This window comes from Vespula pensylvanica, chromosome 1, assembly GCF_014466175.1.
Source record: "Vespula pensylvanica isolate Volc-1 chromosome 1, ASM1446617v1, whole genome shotgun sequence".
Taxonomy (NCBI): domain Eukaryota; kingdom Metazoa; phylum Arthropoda; class Insecta; order Hymenoptera; family Vespidae; genus Vespula; species Vespula pensylvanica.
The window spans coordinates 6,557,799-6,581,053 of NC_057685.1; the positions used below are offsets into that span (position 1 = coordinate 6,557,799).

Below are 23,255 nucleotides of genomic sequence, written 5' to 3' on the forward strand. Positions count from 1 at the left end.
ATTTATCCAATACCAATAAATCTTTGCAAAAGAGACGAGAAGAGTCGGTAGACTTTATTTACGATCGATCGCGCTCGAAGGTAACGTGCCATTCGGTCGAGTGCGTCCAAACGAGATATTATAAACGAACGATGCACTGATCCATGTCGAGAGAACTTGTGTATGTATTGTCGAACAATGCTCTATAGACGTCTCCAATGTCAGTAATGATAGTCGTTTAATATCAATATTCCGAAGGCGTCCAACGACGACACAGAAATGCCGAGAGTTTAAACGCGATCGAAACTTATGCGAGAATCGATACTTCGATATTATAACACGAACAAAATATTATATTTCACGAATTTATATCTCTATCTTCGCATGAACGAACGTGTGATATTTCTGTTATTTCTTTTATATATATATATATATATATATATATATATATATATAAAATATGGATTTATTTTGTCGATAAAAAAAAGAAAAAAAAAGAGAAAGAAGAAAAAAAAAATAAAAAAAAAAATATGTATGAAAAAGAGATCGATAGATACATTGAGAGATAGAGAGAGAGAGAGAGAGAATGAGAGATAAAATAACGAAGCTTTAAAAAGAGCTTTACTTTTATCTTTCACAAGCCAGACGCAGCATAGCGCGGATGAAATGACTTTTTCGAGGTATGCAATGTGCCAGAGTTCTCCCTGTTGGAGCTCCTGAAAATATCTCGACTAAGAGGAACGAGACGCCGGGCTGATTCTCGAATGCAAAAAGACGAGTCTTTCGACCGAAATAAAATTCGCCTCTCTCCCATTGGCTCTCGGGTCTCTTTGCAAAATGTAGAACGCGTTGCAACGTGAGTACCTACGATCTTCGTAAAATTATCGTCGGCCGACCTGGTAATTTTGTTTGAAGCGATAAAAAAGAAAAAGAAAAGAAAAACGAGGAGAAGCCAAAAAAAAAAGAACAAAGAAAAGAATGTAAAATACGGAACGAATGAATGATAAAAGAGCAAGGAAATTTACGATCGAACTTCATTTTGTGCACTCACGATGCTTTCTCCGTTCGTTAAAAAAAATCTCATTCTTTGATCCGACAATCCAGTAAAAGATTCACGTGAATTTTAAAAGCAATGTTTTATAATCTTCGATGCGCCAGTTTGTTGAACGTCTCATCGGGATGGTTTCTGAGTCACGAGTTGTACTCGCTCACAACGTTAGTCACGGACAATTTAATTAGAATTATCTGCCGGTTAAAAGAGGAGGAGGGAAATACGAGCGAAGAAAATGTTCGAATCGATTAATTTTTTTCGTTTGAAGTATTCGCTTTAAATGGAGGTAAGATGTCGAATTGATGAATTTAATATATAGCATCCAAACGAATTTCTTCTTTAATTCTTTAATTCCAACATTTGGATGAAATCAAACGACGATGAAAATTCTATTGATAAATATTGTAAGATAAAATCGAATAAATTTCTTTCTTTCCTTTTTTTTTTTTTTTTCTTTCAGAATTATATATACGTGCAAAATATAATAATATAATTATCTAAATTACATTCAAAGAAGATATATCTAATATGAAATTATATTTGAAAGTCTGAGAAATATAATAAAATTATATCCAAAGCTAGATCTCTAAATCGAATCTGAGAAGTAAGATATTTAAAAAAAAAAAAAAAATATATATATATATAAAAGAAGATTTATATCCTTTTAAATTATATCGAAAATAGAAATTAATTTAACGTCGGATCTACTAAAATGGAGAAGATCGTAAGGTCGTCGAATACTAGAAAGTAGGTGAACAAAAAATATCTTCCAAATTCCGGAAGTTCTCTCGTAGAATGTGCGGCAAACGATAAGGGCCAATTCGAACGAACGATTTTGCGGCACGAGCCGTACGGCAAAGTGCCAGACAACTTTTACTTTCACCTTTAAGGAAACGTACAGGCTCGTTACGGCAAGCTAACTTTATGCCACGATTATAATGCGCTGATTAATTTCGAAATCTTTTATAGAACTCGCACATTTCCTTCGTTTTTCCTTTTACATGATTTCTTATTTCTCTCTCTCTCTCTCTCTCTCTCTCTCTCTCTCTCTCTCTCTCTCTCCCTCCCTCCCTCCCTCCCTCCCTCCTCTCTCTCTCTCTCTTTCTTCCTTTCTTTCTTTTTTCTTTTGCTTTAATACAATGCGAGACGAATTTTTTTCTTTCCACGATCGACGGAGAATCGTACGAAAATTCTTCCAAGTTCCATGTGAAAAGTGGAATTTCATAAACGTTCTCTCCTAAACTCTTGTCCCGTCTCAAGGAAAATCCAAATTTAGACGGTTGCTTACGTGCCGTCTGTACGACGACGTAAAGTCGTTGTTACGACCCTCCGACTATTTTCCCCATAAAAAAAAAAAAAAAAAAAAAAAAACAATATTTATAAATGAAGATACGATTAGAGAATCGCGAAGAAGCTATTGATATTAAAATTAGAAACGAGTGAAATTTTCAATCGAGAAAAATATATATCGCGATCGATCGATCGATTCTCTCCGATATTAATGCTTTATGATTTAATAAAACAAAAGTCTTGGTTAAAGAAAAAAAAGAGCTTTCGCGAGAAATATTTCGCAAATACGTTTACGATTATTCCATTCTTTGGTAAAGACGACAAATATGAAGTTTTGAGAAACGACCAGAGAATACGATGTGTTAACGACGTAAAGGAAATATACGTACGTAAACATCTTATCAATGGGACTTTGTAACATCCTGTGGGATAAGTGTATCGAGGCTATCCTAAAAGGATGACAGGAAAAAGTCTTGATAAGTGAAGAGAAGCCGAGGACGATTTCTGCAAACAACTTTCGGACAAAGTGACTCAACGTTGGCGTCGACGTTACTCGCGTCGATTGGCGTCTCGTGCATTTTAGGAATGCGAGAGAAAGGAGAAAGAGAGACATAGAGAGATAGATAGAAAGAGAGAGAGAGAGAGAGAGAGAGAGAGAGAGAGAGAGAGAGAGAGAGAGAGAGAGAGAGAGAGAGAGAGAGAGAGAGAGAGTTAGAAAAGAGAGAATTTTAACGTTTCCTTCCTGGTAAGCCACAAGCATCATTTTACAATACTGTACATGTGTATGCACGTTTAAATGATGTACACAATCAAACGAATATGTCCGTTCGATATGACGATTACACTTATACTTGTTACTTATTGTTGATGCTTTCACTGCCATTCTATAGTCAGGAATCACGCGAATTCAGGACGCGCACCTTTCTCAACGTTTTCGTGACATAACCATGAATAATCGTATGGAAAGCAAACTCTTCGCTCCTTTTTTTGTCTTCTTTTCTGTTTGTTTTTTTCTTTGTGTATATATTTTTTTTTTTTTTCTGATCTGACCGACATCCTATTTGAATAAAATCATTTTCATACGTATCGCATCTATTACTCTGTAAATAATATTCACAGTTTTCTCTTTTATTATATAAATATATATATATACACACACACACACACACACACACACAATAAGTAAGAAGATTTAATTAATAAAGTATGACAATTGGTTCGTTAATAATTGCAGGTGAACTTCGACATTAATAAAAAGTGACGAACGTTTTGTTAATTATCGCGCAACATATCTTCATTTGCTCAATCAAGCGAAAATGATTTAAAAGACAACAAGTTGATGGCGTAGTTTCTCTTTCGCGAATGATGAACCCACGCATTTTATATTCGTTTCTTCCTCTGTCTCTCTCTCTCTCTCTCTCTCTCTCTCTCTCTCTCTCTCTCTCTCTCTCTCTCTCTCTCTCTCTTTCTCTTTCTTTTTTTTCTCTGTCTCTTTTTTTGTATGCAATAAGAAGGAAGGTAATTTCTGTCATTGTTGACGTTGGCAAAAAATCGTCGATGAATCATAGGGCTGACAATCGATTCTCTGATGTATTGTCTAACGTTTGCATTTTGATAAGTTTCTAAATTTAATTAATTTCTTGTATTCGATGTTTCAAAATAATCGTACCATTCAAATGATAGATCATTTGTTTATTAATGAAATATTCGATTATTTGATGAATGAAAGATGTTCGCCATTATGAATCTTTTAATGTCTACCGATGTTTCCTACCTTATCGACAATCTCTCTGTTCCGTAAGAAATGTCAGATATCTCTATACGTTATCGACTGAACATATTATCCAGTGAATTATCCTAAACTTAGAATTCTTAAGTGCTGACATCAAAGCTTTAAAAGGGAAATAATCTTATCGCGCGTGTTCCATAGTTAACATTTAAATTTAAATTGTTTTTTTCTTCTTCTTTTTTTTTTTAAGTTTTAACTTTCGCAAACTTAAATAATTAACCCGATCCCATTAAAGAAAATTTGTTTCTGTGTTTTAATTCGTAAGAAAAAAAAAAAAAAAAAAAAAGAAGAAAGAATGAAAAAGAAGATAGAAGAAAAATTGAAATAATACTTTCAATCGCATTTCAAACGAATATCGATATCACGAATTTGTTCTAAATGAAATATATAATACGCCGAGACGAACGAACACGTTTAAATTCTTCGATCTAACAACTATTAACACACACTTAACTATTATGGTAGATTGGAGAACGATATAGCCTGAAACGAAAGTGCCGCAAATAATTTTCAATTTAATCTGGTTTCTCTTACGAACCATTGTGGATAGCAAGAACGTGTAAATTACATCGCTTTGAGTTTTCGCCTTTGGTGGAATAACGTTGGGGTTGATTAATGTCGTCCCGTAAAAGGGAAACAATTCCTTTCTGCATTGTCCGATACCGACGTGCCGGCCGGCTTGAATGTGTTGACCGGCGCAGCGATGCAATGGCGGACATTGTTACGTTATAAAAGGAAATCGATGCTCAAACAGCGGGAAGTTTCTCATCAGTCTGTTAATTAAACGTTAATAGGAAGAACAAGACGTTGGTTAGTCAACAATAAGCCAAATAATACCAATTGCCTCTAAACGCTAAAAAAGGACACACGATAGATGTACATATATATGTATATAAATTTCTTTTTTCTTTTCTTTCTCTCGTTTTTAACGTAACTTGACCCATCCAACACAACTATGTCCTATTTTTATAATATTTTCTTTTCTTCTTCTTCTTTTTCTTTTTTATTTTTCATGCATTTTCATTATGCTAATCTACGTCTCGCGGAGAAGAGCTTTTTAATTATCGGGAAGAGCATAGCAACGTCGTCGTTTTCGAGGTGTAGGACGATGGTAAAGGTACCAAACGATATCCGCTACATATACACTTCGTGAAAGAAGGATCGCAAGCGTGCGTTTTATGACCGGTGCTAGGTGATAGTGGGGGTAGCGCAATGCGGCTGCCCTCTCTTGCATCCCGGAGAATCCAAGCGACCAATGTGGTAGATATCTAGTAAGTACTTAGCTATTTCGAATCTTTCGAATCTTCGTCATTCGGACGATTAAATTAGACCTGCCTTTTTTCGAAAATACGTACGACAAAAAAAAAATAAAACGAAAGAAAAAGAAAAAGGAAATCGAAGGAACGTACGTAACACCGACTATGGAAAGAACAAATAATTTTTATTAGGGATAATAATAATAACAATATAAAAAACAAATTCAAGATTTTTATCGTTCCTTCGATTTTTTTGTCATTATCAATTGCAATCTGTTTAATCTGTTATTTGTCTTTGACGTCAATCGAAAGAAAAATATTACCTTTTGCTATTTAAATTGATACTTTGATTGAGAATTAAAAAGTATTCGTATAGATTTAAGACATTTTAGAATATTTCGAGACGATAATGTAATATACAAAAAAAAAAAAAGAAAAAAGAAAGAGAAACAAAGAAAGAAAGAAAAACAGTGAACGATTGTTGTAATGATCATAGTTTTCTTTTATTTATTTATTTATTTTTTTTTTTTTTTTTTACGACGACTTAATATCTAGATCATTATTAGTTCCTGCAATGCATTACGTCGAGTACGACGTTGTTTTATATTGTTAATAAATTATTTCCGTGAGTTTCCAGTTTTGAATCTGATCTAACGAACGAGACAAATTTGACGTAGGTATAACAGAGTATAATATAACATAGAGTTAGAAATAGAATCTGAAGAGAGATAGAAACGTAGTAACGTAATCGCTTAAATATACTAATTAGTGTTTGAAACAAAATTCTAGAAAAAATGTTCCCTCTTTTTCTTTACCCGTCTCAAAAAGCTTACGAATCGAAATCCTTCGACCATTTATTAACTCTCATCTAAACATACCCTCATCTCAGATAGACAGATAAATAGACACACCTCCCCCACTCTATCCCAAACAGACAGACAGACAGACAGACAGACAGACAGACAGACAGACAGACAGACAGACACACCCACACCACAAACAGGGCGGAACGGAATGGTCCTCTCTTGTTCTGTCTCGTCTTATATTAGATGTTCTCCCAAATTACCATTAAACGAGGGGGTTGAGATCTGAAATTTCACAGTATGCTGTTTCAGGCAAATAGCGTTGTTTTAGTAATCAATGACAACAAGAATTGACACCTAAACAATTTATAAATCGATTCTTTGTAAATATAATATTTTATCGATCGTGTGCAATTTTTGCAAAGTGGCGAAGATTTGTTTTCTGTTTCTTTGTTTTCCTTATAAATAAATAAATATATATATATATATTATTATTATTATTATTATTAAACTTATTATTTATATTTTTTTGTTCTCTTAAATATAAGACATACGATACGTCTCGTAGATATCTTCGAATGTCTTGATCAATTTCCATTAAAATAATAATTTAAATGACAAAATTTAATTTCTATCTTTGCAAACAGGAGTATATTGAGTTAACGCAATTAACACAATTAACTTTTGTCAATAACATCAATGAATTTCTGCTTGAAAATTATTGATCCTTCGAAAGGCCATTTCTTTCTCGATTTAATTCAATTTTAGTATTGCTGCTGTGTACTCTCCATTGTTGACGAGTATATTCATCACTAATATTTCTTTTTTCTTTCTTTTTTTTATATATATATATATATACAACGTAGATACATATTTTTAAAATAGACCAACACAGGTTAAAGAGCAGACCTTTTTAAATACACTCTCACGGCCTCTTTTTAGACTCGGTATCCACTTTAGTTACCCCTTCTTGAACCGTCCACAGCATTACACTTATCTTTTTAACGCGTGACAATGCATACCGACGCTTCATAAATCTTCAACGATTTATTATACGAATTTTTATCGAATTATTTTATCATATTGATTCGTTACATGATCGCCGGACATACGTACGTACACATATTGGTCGACCTATCGATGTTATCTGGCATCTATGTTATTCGAAGACATGATGCCGATATTTGATATACATATATATATATATATATATATATATATATATATATATATACATATACATATATAGTCTATAGTCTTTTTACCGTAGTAATACGTATATATATACGTATGTAACCCATCAATATGATGCAGCCAATGCAGAATACATATAAATCGACATTTGATTTAGTTTTCGGATCGGAATCGAATCGGATTACTTTTTTTCCTCTCCTTTTCTCTCTCTCTCTCTCTTTCTCTCTCTCTCTCTATTTCTCTCTTACTCTCGAAATAAATAAATACAAGCAAACCTTTTGTTTTCTACGATGCATACATAGAAATACATACTTACTTACATACGTCGATTAATTTCGAAAGAAGTATTATACGTATGTATGTATGTATGTATGCTTGGATTTATCGTAGAAGAGTATTAAGCAGTTTGAAAGCAGACGAGTTCGATTTAAATAGCCACCACTTTGAAAGGAGTTAATTGGAACATTTTCGAAGGCAAACAAAACCGGTTTCTTCGTGATTTACCGACTGAAATTAAATTCAGCCGGGTGTTTAATTATAAATCGTATATGTACGTATGATCACGAGCAAGGCATTTCATTATTTCATACTACCCTCTCGCCTTATAAAATATCTTATATAGTATAGCGAGGGGAACAGGATTGAACGTTTAAAGAAGGATAAAAAACAAGAAACAGAAAAAAGAAGAAGAAAGAAAAAAAGCGAAAGAGAAAATAAAAGGAACAAAATTTGATCGTCCTATCGATCGAATCGTGTAGTATATACGATAAATAAATAAGGTGCACACATACATTCGAATAACGTATTATAGCGAATAGCTTTCCCATTGGAGATTGAATCTAATTAAATGGGTCGTTTCCCTCGAACTCTTCCATCTCGATCTCGCGTTTAACTCGTTTACTCGAAACCGATCGTCGGATTCGGCTAATACATACACAGATATAACAACTATACTAGTACTGTTATTCAAGTCCAATTTCAAAAGGAATATAAAATGATACAATCATGCTCGACCCAATGGAAATAAATAGTTATCTTTGATAGGTCTTTTCATAGAGTCAGATTTAGTTTTCTTTTCGAATCTCGGTTAACAGGGTGGAAATTTTTTTTTTAGATTCGTCAAAAGGTTTTCATCGGCTGTGAAACAGAAAGAAAGGAGAGACAGAAAAAGAAACTTGGAGAAAGAGAGAGACAGAGAGAGAGAGACTGAAACGAAACTCTTCTGATAGCGTGTCACATCTGGGTTATTAAAAATTCTCCGATTGAGAGGTCCGATTAAAAAGCCAGCAGAGCTCCATTTTGAAGTTTTGTCATTCGGGTGCCAGCTTGACGAAGTGCCATATATACATACACATACATACATGTATATATACATATATATATTATGTTTATGTCTATATATATATATATATGTACATATATATAATATGTATATGATATATGTATGATATATATGTACATGTATATATGTGAACATATATGACGTGTACGTACACACACATGTATATATATATACACACACACACACATACACACAAGGAGTGTTCGACAATGCGTGGTAGATTTCGTCGGCCTCGTTCTTTTGATCTCCGATCTGCATCTGTGATAGTAACATTCACCCACAGTGGCGTGAAAAGTTGCTCGTTCCGTACCCCTTTCCCTTTTACCCCACTAGTATCACTACTTACCTCAGATCCCACTTCTTTCTTTCCGAATTCTTCTTTCCCTAGCTCTTTCTCTCTTTTCTTTTGGAACCCATCCCTTAACAGCATCCCCTTTTCTTTTCTATCGTGCGCACAGTATCATCGTACTACTATCTTCTTTTTCTTCTTCTTTTTCTTTTTTACTTTTATCTGTCTTTCTCTTTTCTCTTTTTCTCATTCTCTCTCTCTCTCTCTCTCTCTCTCTCTCTCTCTTTCTCTCTCGCTCGTTCGTTCGTTCGCTCGTTCGCTTTCTCGGTGAAACGAGTATCCCCACTCCAAGGTACCATGCTGGCGTATCGAACGGTTCGTGACGTCATTGAACTTTCTATGACGTCATGCCAGTGACGCTCAGCTTGCGAGTGGAACGCCACGAATCCTTCGAATCCTTTCGAAAAACGTGTCATCGTCCGCTAGGATATCTTCTCTCTCTCTCCCTCTCCCTCTCTCTCTCTATCTCTATCTATCTATCTCTCTCTTTTTCTGTCTTGATTTTTTATTTCATATTACAATGATTTTGTAAATTTTGATATAATTTGTATATCAATCTATTCCCATGTTTTGATATTATTAATAAATATATATAATAAATATAAATAACAAATAAATATATAAATAAATAAATACATATATATATATATATGTATATTTAATTTATTCAATTTATTATTGTATTTATAAAAATTCTTCAATTTATCGTTAGATTAGATTAGATTGCGTTACAAAGATAAATCTATAAATTATATATCATCGATTTGATTTCATTCATTTGACTTTTGTTTACTCTATTTTCTCAATTTGGTTTGTGTCTTGTCGATGGAAAAATTCTATCGATGCAAACATTTTCTTTCTTTTCTTTCTTTTTTTTTTTATATCATTACAAATATAAGTAAATTAATATATTTATGTTTTATTCAATTTATTCCTAGTAATTTATATGATAATAGACGTAAAAACTTTTCGATTTAATTTCATTCATTAGAATTTACTTTATTTTATATTCTTATTATTCGATATATATATATATATATATATTTATTTATTTATTTAATTTAGTGCTCATAGTATTCATAAAGGTAAATATATAAACTATCAGTCTGTTTTTCGTTTCTTTAAACGATCCTATATTTTTTTTTCTTTAACCAGTTGATATTTGTCTCAAAATACGAATTAATTTAAAACACATACAGATCATACTTCAAAAAAAATTTTTATGTTTACTAAATCGTTTATTAACAAAACTCATACTACCATTGCTCGATTCTACTTTCAAGGGACTTAATGAACGACTTTTAACCACGTTATCGCGTATACTCGATCATTTAACGAGAAACTGACTGTTGAATGGTAGTGAATTCTACTCTTTTAACGAGTAGATCGCTCCTTATTGATCTCGAGTATCGCGAAGAATGAAATTCGATTTATTTCGTTCGATACGTTTTATCGATAAAATCGTCTAGTTCCTAAGATTATTCGATAATAACGTGCGGTTACTTTGGTCGAATCTCGATAAACGTACTCATGGGATTAGAACGAGTAGTTATGTATACGACGTGTTACCACTCAACCGTTTAAATAGATCTCTCGTGATGGACATCTGAGTCGTGTTTGCGTTTTTCTGCCATCCCCTATTTTTATTTGATTAATTAGTTAGACCGCGAATTTAAATTAGAAAGTTACTGTTAAAAGATCGATTAGAATCTTATTTTCTAAATCAAAAGAATTCGTTTTAATTGGTATCTTTCTTGAAAAGTTTCGACAAAACGATTTATTTGATATTATCATTATTATAATTATTATTTAATTAGATATATGCTTATTTTCATAGACATATTGAATCCTCGATTTTATTTAGTATCGATATTATATTATTGATACTTTAAAAAATTACGAAAAAATTATTTACTTAGTATTGACATTATTATTTAATCAATATTGATATTCTCAAAAATGTTTCAATAAAACGATTTATTTAATATTATTTAATTACGTTTTAATTACGAATACGCTGAAAACGAATTTTATTCATGATCGATATTATCAGATCAGTATCGACATTTACAAAAATATCGAAAAACGCGAGATATTTCTTACTGCTATTATTTTTTAATTAAATATAACATCGTTCACGAATATATTGAAAATCGATTCCATTTGGTATTACTATAATTTCATTATTTTGGATATTTACGAGAATGTTGAAAAGAAAAAAAGCGATTTTATTTAATACCAGTACTGTTATTTATACAACATCGATATTAACAAAAATGATTGAAACGAGTTAGCTCGAATGTTCGAATGAAAAAAAAAAAAAAAAAAAAAAAAAAGAATAGAGAGAAAACGAAGAAAAAATGGATCGAAGAGACCACTTTTTCATTTAAACGACTATGACATTTGGCCGTTGAAATCTCGAACGTGTCTCGAAGGTAATTTAAGGGAGTAGGTCAGCGTCGATCCGCCCTTTAAACATCCATATGTTCGCGTGGGTCGTTCGTGGATCCGTGCTTCCTTTCTTGACTTTCTCGGTACGCGTAAGGGTAAAGAGCGATGCCAGCAACCCCTGGAGACCATTGATCTGACGTTTCACACAATGACGTCACTGGAACCGTGCAATGGAAGCGGGTCGAAACGAACTCCAGGGAAAAAAATGGGCAGCTGTGAGCCGATTGTATTCTCTGGCTTCGATTCAAAGATCATTTTTCGTGTTCGCAGCTCGAATAAAACGTAGATTCTTTTAACCGTGTACCATTGTAATCGATCTTTTCAAATATATGAGTTTTTCTTTACCCGTATACATGTGTGCGTGTGTGTGTAAACAAGAAAAAAAAAATGGCGATTAAAAATCGTTGAAAAATTTGTTATTTTTAAGAACGGAAGCATTCTAGTATTGTGTATCTCTTTTAATTCTATCCTATCGGAATAAAAATTGAAAACTTTATGTATATATATAAAGAAAAAAAATTATCCGATTGAAAAATACTTCCATGGGATTATACCTAGAGATTAGAATGTTCAACCAGACGATAAACCATTCGATATATCATACTCCAGGCTAAAAATGCTTTTCAAAAGGCTTCCGATTTCCCTTTCGTGCGATTCCAGTGAGAATAGAGAAAGATAGATAAGAGGGAAGACGATAAAAATAAGAAGGTGAAAGAGGAGGAACACAGGAACGGAGAGTAGTGTACTCTGGAGAGGTCCTTGTACTCGAAGGCAAAAAGGAGAGAGAGAGAGAGAGAGAGAGAGAGAGAGAGAGAGAGAGAGAGAGAGAGAGAGAGAGAGAGAGAGAGAGAGAGAGAGAGAGAGAGAACTAAATTGCTTGTTTCTGGCGCCCTTGCAGAACGAACGACGAGCGTTACCAACGTAACACCGCTGAATTTTCCGAGGTATTATTACGTAACGACACTCCTTCGCTACGGTCCTCCTCGTGGCACAAGAACCACTGCAGCTTTGTTCGGGTGCCTCGTTATTTCGACGAGAAAAAGAGAGAGAAAGATAGAGAGAGAGAGAGAGAGAGAGAGAGAGAGAGAGAGAGAGAGAGAAATACAAAAAAAAAAGCATTCAATTGTCGCTTCTTCCTTCGGCGATAGAATCCTTAAAGATCTTTTAACATTATGATTCGTTATACTATCGTATTATCATATTTCTTTCAACAATATATTCTTATATCGAAGTAAGCTCATTTATAGCATTCAATTTCTCTTTGATCTAAGATTATTGATGATATAAAAATATCTTCGTACGTAAAATACGAGGGTTGAAAGGGGGTTCATTAAAGAAAAAAAAATATATATATATATATATATATGTATGATGGAACTCGTCGTTTAAGGCGTCGGCTTATTATTCGTGCTTCTTTATAAAAACGATCCACTTCGTTGGAAGAATTGTATTGGAGTGCTATTATACAAGAATTGTTTGTGTCCACGTTATCCAATTGCCCTCGGCTCGAATTGCCACTTCAATATTTTCCCTTTCAGTGGCTCTTCCCTTTGTTAGTTTAGTACCTAGAGCACAGCGACACTTTCGTACATACGCAAACGAGTCTCTGATACATAACGAAGTTTCATCTTTCATTGGAGAAACAATGAGCAACTTGCGATGATCGAGAGAGAGAGAGAGAGAGAGAGAAAGAGAGAGAGAAAGAAGGGATGAAAAGAGATGAGAGAGAGAGAGAGAGAGAGAAAACATTTATCAGGGATTCTTCGTACGGAAGGTTCAATGACCTCGATATCGGTCCATACGTCGATGGAAGAAGAGTCGAGATGTTTGAGGGTGTAGGGATGAAAAACGGAATAGGAGAGATTGGAGAAAAGTAGAGAGGGGTGACGTCGATTGAAAAAAGAAAAGAGATAGAAAAGTATGAAAATGATGATCGTCGAGGTAATGGTAGTGGCAGTGGGGTAGGAAATAACATGGAGAGCGATGAAAAAGGACGAAGAGGAGAAACACGTCCCACGTTTCTTTTCCTTCCGGATATTTCTTTCTTTATCTCTCTATCTTTCTATCCCTCTCTCTCTCTCTCTCTCTCTCTCTCTATCTATCTATCTATCTATCTATCTATGTATCTATCTACCGATCTCTCTTTTTCCCTATCTTTTTCTTTCTTTCTCTTTCTCTTTTTCGCTTCGTGTCGCACGAGTAATCCCTCCTCCTTTTATCGATCCTTCTCGAGCAGTAGCAGCAGCAGCAGCAGCAGCAGCAGCAGCAGCAGCAGAAGAAGAAGAGGCAGAGGTAGTGGCAAAGGCAGAGGCAGAGTGTGGTGGCGGTGGCAGTAGCAGTCGTAGGGATCAGGAAGAGAATCAGCGTCACCCATCGTGAGCATCTCTCAGTGGCTGCCCGGCCAGCACGCCGGCACTACGGCTTCGATCGTTCTTAGTCCGTGGTGTATCACGCATTGCGTCACGCAGGCGCTCGCTCGCGCTTCCTAACTTCGGAAATATTCGTTTAAAATCGGTCGTCCTCGCACGGCCTCGGAAAAAGCGCCGGAATCGAGCGAATAGGACGCGTCAACGGCCGAGGTCGTACGAACCTTGCCGAACATAACCGAGTTAATACGAACGGAGACGAAGTAGCACGGCTGTGCACGGGTTGCCTGGTTGCAGGCGCGCAGTGCAGCCGCCGGTCTCCCGCCAGGTCAGTCGCGGCTCGACCGGCGATGTTCTTCTTCCTTGCTTGAGAGACCACGAGGAGGGATCGACCTCTCGCGTTTCTCTCTCTTTCTCTCTCTCTCTCTCTCTCTCTCTCTCTCTCTATCCTCTCCTCTCCTCTCCTCTCTCTTTCTTTCTTTTTTTATTTTTATCTTTTTTATCTGTATTTTTTCCTTTGTCCCTTTTATTCGTTCGTTTGCTTTATCATTTTTTCTCTCTTTTTCTGTCTCCCTCTGTATCTCTCTGTTTCTCCCCCTTTCCGTTATTTCTTCTTTTATCTTCGTCTCGCTTTTACACTGGTGATTCCGCCGACGAGTTTTATCGAGCGTCGCAGCCTCTTCCCGAATCTTCGACGAGTGGAGAAGCGACGAAGATACGAAAAAGGCGTAAGTGAGACTGCTATCTTTTTCTCTTATCTCTTCGTCCTCTCTCTTTTTATCTCTAACTCTAACTCTATCTCTCTGTCTCTGTCTCTCTCTCTCTCTCTTTCTTTCTTTCTTTCCCTCTTTCTTTTGCTTGTAATTTCTTTGAGATACACGTGCTAGAAAGAGACTACGTGGAATGAGAGAGCACGATCTCTCTCTCTCTCTCTCTCTCTCTCTCTCTCTCTCTCTCTTTTTCTCTTTTTATCTTTTCCTCGTTCATTACACTATACAACTTTGATATAATATTCTTATCTTTTAATTAAACATATGTCTATGTTATATATAATCAAGGAGAGATAGATAGCTCGTGATGGAGACGCGAGTACGCATCTATGTACGCGCACAAGCGGTGATTCTCATCTCGGGAGATCTATGTTTCTCTCATGTAACACGGATTACATACCTTCATACGAAAATATTTGTATGCACGTATGTAAGTACATACATACGTTCTCTAGTATACCATTTGGCGGGAAAAAAGAGCTAATCTATCTTTCTTAAGCGTTCATTCGTATTTTTTGTTGACGAAGTACATAGCACGTACATGTACCTAACTGTGTACATACACATACAACATGTATGTAGTCACTATGATATATATACATATGATTGATACCTTGCACTTGGTCGTTCAGTAAATACAAACGTGCACGTTATTCCTTGTGTCGCTTTATCATCCGTATCGACCTTCCGTATTTCTAATCATTATAGTACGCTAACTCGAAATGCATCGAAGTTTCACGGATTTGTTTGCTCTCTTTTTCGTATTTTATAATTTCTTCTCTTCTGTCTCTTTCTTTCTTTTTTCTTCTTCTTTTTTGCTATCTTTTTTCCATTTCCGTTTCTGTTTCTCTCACAAAAATCTCGTTCGTTCGTTCGTTCGTTCGTTCGTTCGTTCGTTCGTTCGTTCGAATGTATATTTCATATGCATCGAAGTGCATCGACTCGAACGTAAATATCGTCGAGTCCATCGACACGGCCGCATTCGAATTTTTGTTACATTCGTGGAGAACAATGACGGATCGTTTCTGAAAAAATAATCTTTAATTAACACTGATTACGTTTCTTTTCTCGGTTCGCGCCAATTCGACTTGGTCGATCTCCGATGAACGTTAATTAAAAATAGGAAATCTAATTATATCGTTCGATGGATTAAGGCAACGGCTATTTAAAGAGATTTCAACTATCCGATGGTAAAAAGAAATAAAGAAACAAAAAATGAGAAATGGAGGGAACAATGGAAACAAGAAATAAGAAAATGGAAACAAGAAAAAAAAAGAAAGAAAGAAAGAAAGAAAGAAAGAAAAAAGAAAAAGAACCGATAGGATTGATCCTAATCGCGAAAGAGAGACACGCCGATCGAACTCCACTTGCGAAGTGGAAACGGCATAAAAATAGAAAGTCAGGACGTGTACTTGGCCGTAGCCTAGCGTATCGGCGGGACGATGTTATCCTGACGCGTTAAGCGTCCTTGTTCCTGCGACCGCCATTACGCTGTGTCAAGGCGAAACGCATACGTACTACGTACACTGCCACCAGAGATCGTTCTAGACCTAACGATAATAGATACATATATGACACTTCTTTTTTTCTTTTTCCTTTTTCTTTTTTTTTTCTTTTTTTTTTTTTTTCCATTACGATCGTTACACCTTAGGATTCTCATCAATCAACTTTGTTGATTCGTTCTATAGTTGCATCCTTCCGACAATAAACCTATTTCTTACTTAAAAAGAAATCATATAATTTGTAATAAATTTAATTAAAATTAATCGACCCATCACACGATTTCTATCTCGAATTTTATTCTCATTGGCGATATTAATTTTTTATATGTATGTATGTATGTATGTATGTATGTATGTATGTATGTATGTATGTATCAAATTTTTAAGAAATCGGTTAAAGGTATTTGCTCGTAAGACCTTGTCCTTGAGAATACATCTTCGAATCCCTCAGGTGGTGTAGGTATCTTCGACACGGCGAAGTGCGAAGTGCACAACGAGTCGATATATCGATTCATTTCCGATAATATATTACCTACCTTTCCCAGGTGATAACATGTCGAGCCCTTGAGAAAGCCTATGTATGTAACTTACGTCTGTGTACGTTCGTTTACGCATCTCGCGTATCTTTATGGTTTATTATCGTCCGTCCCTGCCAAGCCTATATCGAGTTTCGTGTTTGCCCTGCCTTTCTAAATTGCTACTCCATCGATATACCGAAACGTTGCTGCTCGCAATTATCGGCCATGATCTTTTTCGTTTATTACGAAATGTCCCCGACCGATTGTTTTCGGAACGAATTCAAACGAATACCCGTTTAAGTTCAATTACGTTTAATTATGTCCACGTTTTATACTTATTATCATGCGTTTTTTAATTTTTTTTTTTTTTTCCTTTTTATCATTTATATCATTCCGAACGAAATAATCACGTCTATCTAAATCGTCGAAGTAAAATTTCATGCTAAGAAAATAAAAAGGAGAAAGAAAAGAAAAAAGGAACGAGATACTAAGCTCCTACTTGCTTACTTTTTAAAAAGAAAGAAAACAAAGAAAAAGAAAAAGAGAGAGAGAGAGAGAACAAATAAAAAAGATAAAAGGATCCAAGGAAGATTGAGTTTCCTTACTGAATTATGAATCACGAAGGATCGTTCGTTTACAATATACAACAGCAGTCCATAGTCGAACTCACTCGTTGCGTGACACCAAATGCGACGCTTTTGCTGCATCTACCAGGTGCAAGTAAGAGGAATATATAAGAAAAAAAAAGAGAAAGAGAGAGAGAGAGAGAGAGAGAGAGAGAGAGAGAGAGAGAGAGAACGCGTGTAAGTGTATGTGTTTGTGTTTGTGCGTGTGTGTGTATGTGTATTTGTGAGTAAAAGAGGGTAGGTTTGCCGAGAGGCGGAGCAAAAGGGGAGGGAAACGTGGGTCGTGATGCGAAGCGGCGTTCGCGCTTATTTCTAGAGCGGTCGGTTAAGAATAGAACGGCGAGTAGACGCTTGAATTAAATATAGTCGGTGAACGACCTCCAAGTAGATTACGAAATTTCATTGAAGTCACGGAAGATACGAGGGACGAGGGGGTGGTGTACTTACTACTCTTCGAGTCCACTCCTATCTGCTCGACGACGAACGATACAACGTATCTACTCCTTTTGTCGTTGATTCTTCGAATAGTTCGACGTTCTCAACTCACTCGAGTCTTCTTTTCACTTTCCTTTATCGGGAGGAAAAAAAAAGAAAAAAACAAAAATGAAAGGAAAAAAAAAAGGAGAGAAAAAGAAAAGAAAAGTATTCGATGTAAGCAGTGGATATAATATTATTTCGATTTTGTTATCATCAAATTTATTATTATTAAAGTATTGATCGTAAAGATATTTATCATTGATAAATGATATTATTATTCATTGATATTGATCGGGATCAAATTTTTTTCCTCGAAATTTCCAAATGCGAAAAGACATTTTAATAATGTGAATTTATAATATAAAATATTTATCAGGACGAATAAATTGTCATATTAAAGAGAAATGTTATTGTACAGTAGCTTGAAAAGATACAATCGGAAGAGAGAAAGAGAGACAGAAAGAAGAAGAGAGAAAGAGAGACAGAAAGAAGAAGAGAGAAAGAGAGAGAGATGTAGACTAGAGTAGAGTAGAGCAGTGTAGACGACGTTTCCGATCGAAAGCTACTACGGCCGTTTCGAGGGACGTTAACGAGGATTATAAATATCGAGAAATGAGGAAGCAAGAGGTGGAGGAGGAGATAGAGAGAGAGAGAGAGAGAGAGAGAGAGAGAGAGAGAGAAGATGAGAGTGTCAGGTGGGAAAAATGCCGTGCTCCGAATACGTTTGGAAGCTCGCCTGGCTTGTGACAACTTTCTCTTCCTTTCTCTCTCTCTCTTTCTCTCTCTCTTTTTTCTTTCTCGTGCACCGAAAGAAACTGTAAAAAACGGTTTGATGGGAAACCAATAACCAATAGCCGTCTCTAGCCGACCTAAAACCATCTGATCGTTTTGTGAACTCTAGCAGAAAACGGAAACCTCTGCGGACAGCGATTTTCGTTTTCGTCGCCTCGTTAGATCTCGTCGATACCTCAAAGAAGATACTGCAGTGAGATCGATTCCGCTAAAAGAATTCTTTTTTTTTTTTTTCTTTTTTACTCTATTTTCTTTTTTTTTTTTTCATCTCTGATAGTTTCGCCTGCACCCCTTGCGTATATCATTTCCAAATTAAAAAAAATGTCATGTTTCATTCGCACACACGAACACACATACTCGTATTTATGTAATATAAACTATGATGGTCAACGTGGAAGGAAATTAATATTATCGTTTCTCGTTCAATTTTGTTTTCTTTTTTATCGTTTCTGTTTTTTATTTGTTTCTCTTAGAAAAGACAAGATGCCAGCAGCCGGTGCGGCAGTACCGGACGTGGCCGAAGGTGCCGGACAATTAGGTGAACTGGACGAACCACCTGAACCTCGTGTACGTGGACCAAGTGGTCGAGCTGGATTGATGAAACCACTGGTTGTCCTTGCGCTTCCCGGAATGTATCTTTTCTACAAGTACAGTCAGTACAGGCGGGAGCAACGTGAACTGTCTCGTAGAAGAGTCACCGAGAGGGAACTCCAACATCTTCATCACAAAATCGTGAGTTATAAAAGATAGAAAAAGAAAAAAAAAAAAAAAGAAAAAAAAGAAATATTTGAGTTTGTAATTCTTAACGTTACGATCGTCATCTAATCATTTTCTAACATCGGTTTCACTTCTTCGTGTTTTATCATCCAAGAGAATCCTTTTAGTTTTGTGCATTAAAGAGAAAGAGAGAGAGAGAGAGAGAGAGAGAGAGAGAGAGAGAGAGAGGGAGAGAGAGAGAGAGAGAGAGAGAGAGAGAGAGTAGATCTTGAGATATTAGAATTTGCGGTGTAATTCACGTTGACGATGAACCAAGATAAGACGTTTAACGAAGACGTGCCTAAGGAAGATAATAGGAAGTGTCTGGATATAGGGTGAGAAGATAGATAATAAGTGAGAGAAAGAGAGGATCTAGAAGAGGCTGGAGAATATCGTGATGGGTTCAATTACCCAAGAATAACGTTATCATCGTTCAAAGTTAAATTTCTATATGAATTATTGAGAAACAAAGTTAAGCTATTTCTTCAATTATGTCCCTTCATCTTTTTAAATTTTGCTAACCAAATTCATTCGTAAAAAAGAAAGATAGAAAGAAACGGAGAAAGAGAGAGAAAGAGAGAGAAACATAATATTTTGGTTTTTATCTCTCGGCATCTAGACGACGCATTGCGACTGGCGACCCGTTAATGAGTTTCTTGAAAATTTCGTCCCACTCGTCCTCTATCAAAGTGTCTCGAATTATTTACGTGTAGCGGAAGTTGTTAAACATCTCGTGTAACGTCAAATGTCAAAGGTACACCACTTGGTATTTTATATAACGTCGTTCTTAGGTCATTTTTCAGGCCAGGGATGTTGATGAAAATCAAAAGTCTCAAGTGTCTTGAAGGTTCCCACTCGCAAGAATTAGAATCTTCTGATATTAAACGAAGGATGAAAGAGGGATCTTTAGTCCCTTTTTCATACGCGACGAGTTCTATTACCATCCAGCTTCCGTGCTAGATTGGATCGTGTTTGTAAGCGAACGAGGGCTTTAATAAAAATTGAATTTTCGCCAGTCGGTGAAAGGTTTAAATCGATTTTAACTTTCCCAAGAGAGTTCGAGTATGGTGGTGGAGGGGAGGAAGATAGAGAAAGAGAGAGAAACAGAGAGAGAGAGAGAGAGAGAGAGAGAGAGAAGAAGAGAGAGGAAGAGAACGAACGTTATTCTCAAATATTCACTGTAGGGAAACATTTTAAGGGGGTTTGAGCGAGTATCGATCTTCTTGCTTTCACGACTCTTTCGATGAGTTGTCTGATAATTCCTTTTTAAATATCATCATCTCTTCGTATCTCGTAGTAAGAGTAAGAAAGAGAGAGAGAGAGAAATAGAGAGAAAAAGAATATCTAGTTTTCTCAGAAATACTCGAGAATATATATCTCTCTGTCGATTGGGAACATAGAATCAAATAGGTATCATAAAATTCGTTGAATCCTTCGATTTTGTCACAGGATGACCATTTCAAGATAAACCCAGTCCTCTAAGGATCAAAAAGGTACTTCGTTTTTCTTTTCTTTTCTCTCAAGGTCACATTCGAAGATTAAGTAAGTAAATAAGTAAGTAAGTAAGTATATAAGAGCGACACGTATCGGGTCAATCTCGCGATGGAAGATTTTGGCAAAAGGGTTTGTACAAAAGAGAATACTGTGCCAAGTAAGTCATCTCCCTTCTTACATACCTACTCCAAATTCTTTCGTTGCAGTTTCTTTTTGTAGGAGTATCGAATATAGGACGTACCGTATCGTATAGTACCGTAGTTTTGGTCCATTTAACTCTCCTTCTCGATTTATTATCAGCTTCCGTGAACTCTCGACAATTTCGTTATCTCAAACGCGGACGATACTGTTCCCAGTAAAGATAGAAAGAGAAATGCTGCAAATCACTAAGGATACTCTCATCATTCTCTTTCTCTCTCTTTCTCTCTCTTTCTCTTCGAGGACGACTGTGTTACCAGATAGAACATTCTTTTCTCATCCATTCCAATTCCAATAAACTTCGTTCCCGATCATTCGTCGTAGGTAAGTAGGTATATTTACCTCTTACAACTTTTTCGATAAAATGCAACTAACCAATAGAGTATTACTAAGTCGACGACAACTTGATTTATAAAAAACACAGATTTACCAAGTTTGATAATAATTTATTACATTAGACTATAATATTACTGAAAACACGTTCTTATATCTTATCTTTACGAGTTACATTTACTCGTATACATTAATACATATATACACACACACACACATATGTATATGTAGACAATTACTTGAATTTCCGCGATATGGGTGTCGTTGCGTGTGATTAATGTTATGAAAGAGCCTTGGAAATCGAAGTATTGTAACAAGAAAGTTAGCCTCAACCTTGACGAAAATGTGTGAACGTCCAGGTGAAATAAAGTCTCTCTCTCTCTCTTTCTTATTCGAAACAAGTTTAGAGAAAGAGAAAGAGAAAGAGAGAGAGAGAGAGAGAGAGTTTCGTTAGGTGCTCGAGGCGACCAGTTTGGTTGAACCAGATAAGGCTCACGCTAGAGTCACGTTAAGATCCCGATCAGGGTGGCACGTGCACCTTACCGAGAGCCGCCATTCGTCTACTCTGACTTCGAGGGCTTCGTCTTTCGAAGGAATAAAAAAGAGAGAGATAGAGACAGAGACAGTGGAGGGTTGAGGTGGTGAAAGAGAGAGAGACAGAGACAGAAACGATAGAGAGTGGGGAATATGAAGGGTAAGAAACGAAAGGGTGGAGAGAGTCTAAGAAAAAAGAAAAAAAGAAAGAAAAAAAAAAATCGAATTACCTCTCGAGACTACTCGGAGATAATCGCCTGAAGATATCCGACACACTCTACTTTCTTTACTACGACCTATCGTCTGCCAAATCTTTGAGCAGACACGTGAGACAAGAAGGAAGAGAACGTGCCGTTGATATATCTTCATCGAATTACCCTTCCTCCAAGTAATATCTACCCGAACATCCGCTTTCCAACGGTATCGTAACTTTTCAAGATTCCAGACTATCTTTTTGTATCTTTAAGAAAAGAATAAGAATAGGGTGGTTCTATTTTTTCGAAAGAATAAATCTTCTAAAGGATAAATTTTGAGGAATAATTTTTCTTCGTAGAAAGATTTATCTTTGAGATTTATAGTCGTATGTCGCTCGATTGTCATACGTGTTCAATGTTTAAAGATTCTTTTTCTCTTTTTACAATGCAAAAGAATATTGAAATATTAAGCATTTATACGTGTATTTATACGTAAATTTTCATGTTAAAAAAGGAAAATCAAAAGAGACTTTAATGAAAAATCTTTCTTCTTTATCATTAGTTTTCATCGTCTTTATTATGTCATTGTTTGGTTTGTTTTCTTTTTCGTTTTCTTTTTTTTTTTTTTTTTTTTGTTTTAAATAAATCGAGATTAATGATAAAGATTGCCAATATCCTCTTAAACGTCTCGTGTCGAACTCGTACAATTCTCACGTTCGTGCTCACAGCGCAAATCGTCCCGCGGTTAAATAATATATCCAACCCGTCTGGCCGATGACCCCAAAAGCCGTTTCGTATTAAGGCTTGATAATACCATTAAGAGCTACCGCACGAACCACCATAATGCTCGCGAACCCCAGAAATGCTCTGCGATCGATGCAACTCTCAGCCCTCTTCCTTCCTTCCTTCCGATTGCGTGAGCTCGACTCGCTTTCGAGTATGGATCTCACGTATTTCCTTTATCGCAAGTACTTTGTTTGTTTTGCTTTTTCTTTTTATTTTCTTTTCTTCTTTTTTTTTTTTTTTTTTCTTTCATTTTCATCTCTCTATTCTTTTCCGTCGAGCGTGTAGAACGACAACAAACAAGTTTAGTAAGAAAGAAAAATTTTGTTTTCTTTAATATACTTGAAATTGTATCACATATATATATATATATATATATATATATATATATATATTTCTTTTCTTAAT

The 23,255-nt window shown here is 35.6% G+C and overlaps 1 protein-coding gene across 2 annotated transcripts in view; it reads left to right on the forward strand.

The window, feature by feature from the left end:
* LOC122638059 (chromatin assembly factor 1 subunit A-B) overlaps positions 1-23,255 on the forward strand; it is a 111,040-nt gene that overhangs the window by 51,263 nt on the left and 36,522 nt on the right. Inside the window, exons 1-2 of one of the 2 annotated variants that reach the window (XM_043830698.1) lie at positions 13,821-14,598; positions 19,029-19,287. In XM_043830698.1, the coding sequence (XP_043686633.1) occupies positions 19,039-19,287 (249 nt within the window). In that variant the 5' untranslated portion in view covers positions 13,821-14,598; positions 19,029-19,038. Of the gene's footprint in view, positions 1-13,820; positions 14,599-19,028; positions 19,288-23,255 lie in introns of those variants that run through there. The other variant, XM_043830706.1, reaches the window with a different exon arrangement.